Source organism: Sinocyclocheilus anshuiensis, unplaced genomic scaffold, assembly GCF_001515605.1.
Source record: "Sinocyclocheilus anshuiensis isolate Anshui unplaced genomic scaffold, SAMN03320099.WGS_v1.1 scaffold185, whole genome shotgun sequence".
NCBI lineage: Eukaryota > Metazoa > Chordata > Actinopteri > Cypriniformes > Cyprinidae > Sinocyclocheilus > Sinocyclocheilus anshuiensis.
The window spans coordinates 1,368,775-1,377,220 of record NW_015539887.1 but is presented as its reverse complement, the minus strand read 5'-3'; the positions used below and the strand labels follow the sequence as shown (position 1 = coordinate 1,377,220).

Here is an 8,446-nt window from a genome sequence, read left to right as displayed (position 1 = left end):
AGAATACTTTTTTTGCGCAAAGAAAACAAAAATAACGACTTTATTCCACATTTTCGACTCTACGTCACTTTGGACGCGCGTTCACGACAGTACCATGATGCGAGCGTGTGGCGGCGCCGGCGCCGGTGCTGAGCAGATCCGGCGTGATGACGTCATTATGCCAGATCTGGGTCAGCGCCGCCACACGCTCTCGTCATGATACTGTCGTGAACGCGCGTCCAAAGTGACGCAGTAGCGACGAAAATGTGGAATAAAGTCGTTATTTTTGTTTTCTTTGCGCAAAAAAGTATTCTCGTAGCATCGTAACTTTACAGTTGAACCACTGATGTCACACGGACTACTTTGTCGATCATCTTGGTATTGAACGGAGGTCTTACGGGGCCTCCCGTAAGACCTCCCGTTATTCACCCTCGAACAACATGAGGGTGAATAATTAATGACAGAATTTTCATTTTTGGGTGAACTAACCCTTTAATTACTCACCTCATGTTGTTCCAAACCCGTAAGACCTTCGTTAATCTTTGGACACAAATTAGGATATGTTTTGATGAAATCCGAGAGCTTTCTGACCCTACATAGACAGCAACACAACTGACACGTTCAAGGCCCAGAAAGGTAGTAAGGACATCGTTAAAATAGTCCATGTGACATCAGTGGTTCAACCTTAATATTATGAAGCTACTTTTTGTGCGCAAAGAAAACAAAAATAACAACTTTATTTAACTATTTTAACAATGTCCTTACTAACTTTCTGGGTCTTGAACACAGTAGTTGCATTGCAGTCTATGCAGGGTCAGAAAGCTCTCGGATTTCATCAAAAAAAAAATCTTAATTTGTGTTCTGAAGATGAACAAAGGTCTTACGGGTTTGGAACGACATGAGGGCGAGTAATTAATGACAGAATTTTTATTTTTGGGTGAACTATCTCTTTAAATTTATCAGTATTAGTCAATTATGTATATCTCTATACACATTATTGATGATACTGAGTCTTTTTGTGCATGCCTTTTCCTTTATTTTTACATTTAAATTACCTTTGCCACCCTCTAATGCTCACTTTGAGTTAAATTAATCTTTAAAAGCAATATTTTTTTTTTATGTAGACAAACACAGTAGTTACTGGTTATCATTTTTAAAACTATTAATTATATTTATTCAAAAAATTATTAAAACCAATATAATTTTATTAAGTAATAACTTCAACAAATACAATGGATAGTATCAATAATAAAGTTCCTGACAGGTGGGAAAATATGCAACTCTACCTTCACATCTTTTCTGGAGGGATAGCTGAAGTGGATGTTCTTGAATTCAATATCTCCTTTCACATGATCTGGTTTGTGACCTTCATTTGAACTGCTGTCAATGGGACGAGGCTGCATCAGGTAACAGGAAAAGAAATAAGTCATCCAGAATAACAATACGGGTATAAATATAATAAATATGAACTTCATTATAAAGAATGAAGACAGACTGAAAGTTTGTACCATGTCAATTGTTTTGTAGACCTCATAAGCAGCACCCCGGGCCTTAGCGATGCTCTCCAGGTTTGGAGCTCCCTGACCCAAAGAGAATGAGCCAATCATCACAGAGAAGAAAACCTGCGGTCAAAAGTAACAACGCTGGTGGTCAGGAAACATCTCCTGCTGTGACTTTATTCAGAAAAACAGATAAAGCTTTTTTTAAAAGCTTAACAAACTTACAGTGAGGACCTTTCCAATTGAGTAATTCTCTGGCTCGTCCACAGAGAGTTTTGTCCCATACCAAAATGCCAGCGCATAAGTGCCAAATATAATGAACTGTGTCAAACCCATGGACACATTAGTGGTAATGGCTTTCTTTACCCCAAAATTCTTTGCTTCTATCAAGTTCTTCTCATACCTAGAATACAGAAAATAGTTTGTCACAGAAAACCATTCATCTTTAACGGACACATTCAATACAGCTTGATCGCATTCTTGACATTTAGAAGAAGGCCCAATCTTATCTCCTCTGTTTAAGTGACAAAACAGTTGTGATCTTATGGTGATGAGTGAAAAGAACAGAATGTTCTCACTTTTCCACTGCTTTTTTCTGTCCATTAAATGCCACAACAGTCCTGATAGCGACTAGAATCTCTTCAGCTACTGCTCCTGCTTTAGCATATGCTGAAAGCTCCTTACTGGTCAGAGTAGCAAGAATCTATAGGCGACAAAAAGGGAAGATATTTACAAATAAATAAAAAAAATTAAATAAAGATATATATATACGGATATATATATATATATATAACAATACAATTTTTATATTCTTATATTTTAATTTAATCATAGTCTAATTTAATTTACTAATCACAAGAATCTATAGGTGACAAAAAGGAAAGATATTTACAAATAAATAAAAAAATTTAATAAAGATATTTATATACGGATATATATATATATAACAATAACATTTTTATATTCTTATATTTTAATTTAATCATAGTCTAATTTAATTTACTAATCACAGGAATCTATAGGTGACAAAAAGGTAAGACATACATACAGTATATATATATATATATATATATAATGATTTTTAATTGTTCAATATTTTTATTTTAATAATATATATTTTATATTTTAATTTTATCATCATTTAATTTGATTTAGTCATCACAAGAATCTATAGGCGGCAAAAAGGTAAGATATTTACAAATAAATGTAAAAAATCAATAAAAATGATAGTCATCATACATACTATAGACCAAACAGCTGCTGATCCTGCCAGCAGGGGACTGACAGCAAGAATGACCAGCGTCAGCTTCCAGCCATAGATAAAACCAATGATGAAACCAGCAATAAATGTGCAGAAGAACTGGACAAACACACAGATTTTGTCCCCGAGGCCATCGTTGATTGTGTTTATATCACTGCATTGGGGGAAAGAAGGGAGATGCATACATTTGACACTTAAACACCTGAGACGTAACCAAAGAATTGATCAGGTGACAGAAACAAGAGTCTGGATCGTGGCTGCACTTCACGCACTCAGTAAGTCTTATGTTCAGCTCTCCGATCTGATTCGTGTCAAACCATGACATCTGCTGGTGGAGGATGGCATGAAAGTACTTCTCCCGGATCCTCTTTGTTTGCTTCGCAGCAGTTAGCAGGAAAAGCATTACCTGGAACGTTCCCAGGAGCAGGACCGCAGCCCCGATCGCAACGAAGTAATAAGCGTGTCTGTGTAAATAAACCAGCAAATTAGATCAAGGTTCAACAAAGAAGTGACTGAATCAAAGGTGGAAGATTCGAACAGTCCAAATATTGCAGAACGTAGTCACTAATGTAAAAAATAATTAACAAACGCCACTAAATTATTAACGGGAGAACTGAATGAGAATGAATCTGACACCACTCCTCACTCTGTCATTTTGTCTTCAATGCCTATTTCAGGAGAACCAGCCAAACACGTTGAAGAGTTCGTGAGGGTGAAGGTGAAGTTTCCGGTGAAGTTGCCTGCAAACATTTGGGAGAAACATTTGCTGAAACCTGTAGTACCAGTACCAGACCACCACATTAAAGTAAATATGTATGAGATGATTGCTGAGCTGTAACCCCAGCACTGGGTTGTATTTAACCCAGCATTTTTTAGAGTGTAAGGGTAAAGTTTACATTAGCAATTCAAATCAGTCCATTCTATGACAGACTTTAAAAGAGATATATTTGACAAGGACTTATGTTTCAACCACATGAATTTACCCACGTTTATATGGATGTTTCTTTATTGTACTATTAGATATACCTGTCAGATTAGTGGTATGCCCACTCAACACAAAACTGTCAGTCATTTCTCCGAAAACCACGCACATGAGAGGCAAGGCAACGCCATGTGCACCTGCACACAGCAGGCCAATCAGCATAAGCAGCACCTCCAGGCAGGTGGCATAACGAAACTGCATCACAACAAACATGTGAGTCAAACACATGACTGCTGTCCTCAGGGCTTATCACGCATGTTATATCACTGCTTATCAACGCTGCAAAAGAATTGTGTGATGTTTGAAGAGATGCACACTTACCAGCTGAAAAAACCCAACTGTTTTCACGGGCTCTTTCTTCTTTTTTGACTTTTTTTCCTTTTTGCTATTGAAACAAGAAATAGTCAATTTAAGGTTTCAGATTTATTTATTTGTTTATTTATTTATAATTAAGGGACACTATTTTAAATCTTTAATTTAAAATAAAATATTTTTTAAATAAAATAATTTTCAGGGTTTCAGTTTGTTTGTTGTTTTACCTTTATGAAGGCATATTAAGGGGCATATAAAAGATCAATTTATGTCATTATGATTATCCATTTATGTAAAATACTTGAATTGAACTTGAAAAACTATGAATTAATTGATACATTTACATTTAGTCATTTAGCAGACGCTTTTATTCAAAGTGACTTACAAATGAGGACAATAGAAGCAATCAAAATCAACAAAAGAGCAATGACATGCAACTGTTATAACAAGTCTCACTTAATGCAGTACTCTTAGCAAGGTTTTCTTTTTTTAATTATATAATAAATAAAAAGAAAATAGATAGAATAGAAAAAGAATAGAGCAAGCTAGTGTTAGAGGCCTTTTTTGCTTTTGTTAATTGTATAATAAAAAAGAAAACAAATAGATAGAATACAAAAAAGATTAGAGAAGCTAGTGTTAGTTGTTTTTTTTTGTTGTCTTTTTTTTTTAAAGAAAAGCAGTTAGTAAATAAATAGAGTGCAAGTCTGAAAGGGGCAAGCTTTTTTTAAAGAATAGAATTAGAATAGAGAGTGGTAGAGTTAGAGGGTCAAATAAAGATTGATACAGTCACTATGGTGTCTAAATCCATAGTAAAAATAGAACAGAATATTATAAATATATATGGCATAAAACATTTTTTAATTAAGTAATTGTCATTGATGTTATAACCAAAAGAAATTATTAAAATATTATTTGACTATTTAATGTATTTAATTCAATTAAAATGTTTTTGAATATTGCTTTTCACAATATAGTTCCAAAGTGGTTATCCAGAGAATACTGAAAACAAAAAAACAAAAAAAAAAACGAGCAAGCTGGTGGCAATGCCAAAGAGAATTGATAATATTTTAAATGGTTTCAATTTGTAAATACTAAGCAACAGTAACAAATATTTGTGTCACAAAATTACAATTACAATTCTGTTACAAATGAATTAACAATAAATGTATTGTTATTTTAGTGAATTTTCCATTAAAACTATGGCTCTCAAAAAACATAAAATGAAAAATAAATAATAAAAAAATTATAAATATTATTTTATATTATAATAAAATGTATTAATATAAAATAACCAATGTCAAATAATAAAAATAAATGTTGAATTAAGATTTTAACAAAATTTTGTTTGTTTGTTTTTCCTCCTAAAATTGTACATCGACTGTCTAACAGTCCCTTGCAGACCCCTGGGGGTCCCCTGTTTGAAACCCCCTGTATTAGATTATCAGTTAAAAACACTAGAGGTGTACTGATGAACATTTTAAAAATCTAGAAAATTCTGAACACTTTCTGGGGAATTTTTGCCCCCAGCTCTGGTTCATTTCTGACTGAATGTAAATAGACACATTTATTTATATTACCAATGAATCTACTTACAAACGACAAGACTCACCTAAAACAATCTCATACAAATCAGACACATCCAAAACTACAACAACTCTGCTTTTTTTGTCACATTTACCCTTTGCCCTTTGATTTCCCAGAGGACTCCTTCAGGGGCTCCTCTGGTTTGTCTTCCTGAGGTTTCTCATCCTGGGTGTAAGCTAGGTTAACAAAGCCCTCGGGGATCACCTCTGCACACAAGAGGTTTATGCTTACTTAATGAACAGGTGGCGTAAGTCTAAGGTGTCTGTCGAATATAAATAATTAACTCTAAATGACGCAGCATTTTACAAATTACACAAATCATATAGATATACATATATTTAGAATAGCCATTTCATGAAATGACTTCTACTCAAACTATACCAATCTCATTTTTATTTTAGACTTGCCATTGTGTACTATGAATATTGTTGGCTGCTAGTCATTTTGGGAAGAAAAATGAATGAATGAATGTAAATGTAAAATGTAAATGAATATATAGAACACACCTTGCAAGTAAGGAGGAGGGTCTGTAGACTGAACGCTCGGCTCTTCTTTCATTGTGATAGCACAGTGTTTGTGTTGCTAGATAAAATATTAAATTAATTAAAAAACACACAAATAAAACAGTCGCTGTAAGCAATGCTGGTTCAAAAGGATGTACGCATTTAAAAAGGTTTTGCATTCTGATGATACCTTTTTTTTTTTTTTTTTTAAATCTGCATTTTTAAGAAAACAATCAATGTAATGGTGATTTAAAAGGAAACCAAGACACTCATCTGAAGAACTTATAGAGTAAATGTAACATGTTGAATGTTCTTTAAATCTCCAAAGAACCTTAAAGGTAGGCCTAACTCAAGAAGCCCATATAGCTTTAACTAAACAAATAAATAAATAATATTTTTAGTAATGTAAACAATGGCTTTCGACATTTTTTATTTGAATAAATGCTCAGAGGAGATGAAAAAATGGTATTGATTTATAACTGAAAAACATATTACTGCATTCATATTTTCTTATAAATACAGGACCTTTAACTACTCATAAAGAGATGTTTTACATATATGCTTTTACTGTCATTATCTAGCATGTTGGGTGTTATTATTACATAAGCTCATCTCTGAGTTTAAATTCATTCAACCCGCATGCATGTTACCTAGCCGGTTACAACATAAACGGAAGTGTATTAGCCTACAAGTGAAATATGATATGGCCTAATCGGAAACGCATACAATAAAATAATTTTAGCTTTAAAAAAGTTGTTATTTTAATTTTAAAAACTCTGTCCCCCATATTCACATTTGTAAATAAAAAAATATAAAATTTTAATGGTCTGTGATAGCTGTTTACCAGAAAGTCCAGATTAAATGAAACCGTTTTCTATAGCATTTGCAATTTAATATGCAAATAAAAATTTTTTTATTCCGGCTTACCCCATGTGGTGATCACAAAAGCTCCAATCGGACAGACAATATGTAGATACAGCAGGCTGAGACTCTCCTTTTGTTACATGATGTTTTATTGCGCGTTGTGATACCTGGACACGCCCCTTCCTGAGTCAATACTGCACAAAAGATGTAAGCGTGCAAAGGAGAAAAGCTGTGACTTTTGCCCTTATAGCGGTAAACTCTGGGTTAAATGAGGTTATATGAAAAAATGAAAGATGAACTGATAAGAAGGCGCGAATTTTGCTCCTCCTAAGAGTTCAACATAGGGGTGCATTAAAATTTGTATAGGGTATTTAGGAGTTAACTTCAAGGCTTTCTATTATGGAGCGCTTTCGCCTCCATCAGTGTTCTGATTAAAGGGGACGCTCTATTTTTTCGACGTTAAAATACTTCCTATCAAACTTTAATATGTGGAAATAACTAGGTCAAATAAGGAAGATATGGGATAATTACACGCTATGACTCAGCGTTTTCAAGTAACTAATTGCTCTGCTTTTTTGAGCATCCTGACAGCCTCCAATGGCGTGAGTTTGGGGGCGGGGTTATCTGTTTGCTCGACCAATGGAGGAGGAGGGATGTGTTCGAGAAACCTGTTTGAATACTGTCAAATTCTTGCAATTCTGTTTGATGAGGCTAGTGGCGCAGAAATGACTTTGTGTGTTGGGGAAATGTTCGTCAATGTTGTATTTACAAAACTTTGACTTTAATGAAACAAGACTAGATTTTAAGTCGTCTTAGTCGAATAATTTGGCATTACATCAACAACATTCTAAACCAGATTCTGAACATTCAACTGAGAATTTCCCTTGCTAAAAGTCTGGTGACAGTATCAGCAGTACAGTAGTACTTTGATTTATACCATGGTGCATTTACAAAAACATGGTAGTATTTTTATTTATTATAGCATTTTTATTTAAGATTTTAAAACCAACCCAAACTTTATCGATATGCAGCAATTGCTTTTATTAATTAAATAACATATATCATCTTTACATATACCATAATCAGTGTTGGGGAGTAACTAGTTACATGTAACGGCGTTACGTAATTTGATTACAAAATAAATGTAACTGTAATCAGTTACAGTTACTAAGAAAACATTTGTAATTAAATGACAGTTAGCCTACTTATGAAAATGTTAACGACATTTACAAAGGGGGTTACATTTGAATAGTTACACACATCCACATACAGATTTAATTGATTTCTTTCCCAAATTGCTCTGACTACTCTAAAATATGAGACATACGGCCCTATGATTTCCGCGATGCGGAAAACATGGACTGGTTGGAACTTCTATAACGCGGAATGTCACGGAATATGTAACATTTGGATGAATAAATCAAAAGTAGGTCAGTACACTTTAATCAAAACGCGATATGGA

The 8,446-nt window shown here is 33.8% G+C and overlaps 1 protein-coding gene across 1 annotated transcript in view; it reads right to left on the bottom strand.

The window, feature by feature from the left end:
- The window catches only part of abcb5 (ATP-binding cassette, sub-family B (MDR/TAP), member 5), a 24,656-nt gene extending 17,556 nt beyond the window's left edge, over positions 1-7,100 (bottom strand). The window contains exons 1-12 of the mRNA XM_016482172.1: positions 7,048-7,100; positions 6,124-6,199; positions 5,712-5,823; positions 4,043-4,106; positions 3,766-3,916; positions 3,386-3,512; positions 3,012-3,203; positions 2,722-2,893; positions 2,057-2,181; positions 1,704-1,881; positions 1,488-1,601; positions 1,266-1,376 (exon numbers count right to left, since the gene is read on the bottom strand). Of these exons, the coding sequence (XP_016337658.1) occupies positions 1,266-1,376; positions 1,488-1,601; positions 1,704-1,881; positions 2,057-2,181; positions 2,722-2,893; positions 3,012-3,203; positions 3,386-3,512; positions 3,766-3,916; positions 4,043-4,106; positions 5,712-5,823; positions 6,124-6,175 (1,398 nt within the window). The 5' untranslated portion in view covers positions 6,176-6,199; positions 7,048-7,100. The remainder of the gene's footprint in view (positions 1-1,265; positions 1,377-1,487; positions 1,602-1,703; positions 1,882-2,056; positions 2,182-2,721; positions 2,894-3,011; positions 3,204-3,385; positions 3,513-3,765; positions 3,917-4,042; positions 4,107-5,711; positions 5,824-6,123; positions 6,200-7,047) is intronic.
- Between the last annotated feature and the right edge of the window lie 1,346 nt (positions 7,101-8,446).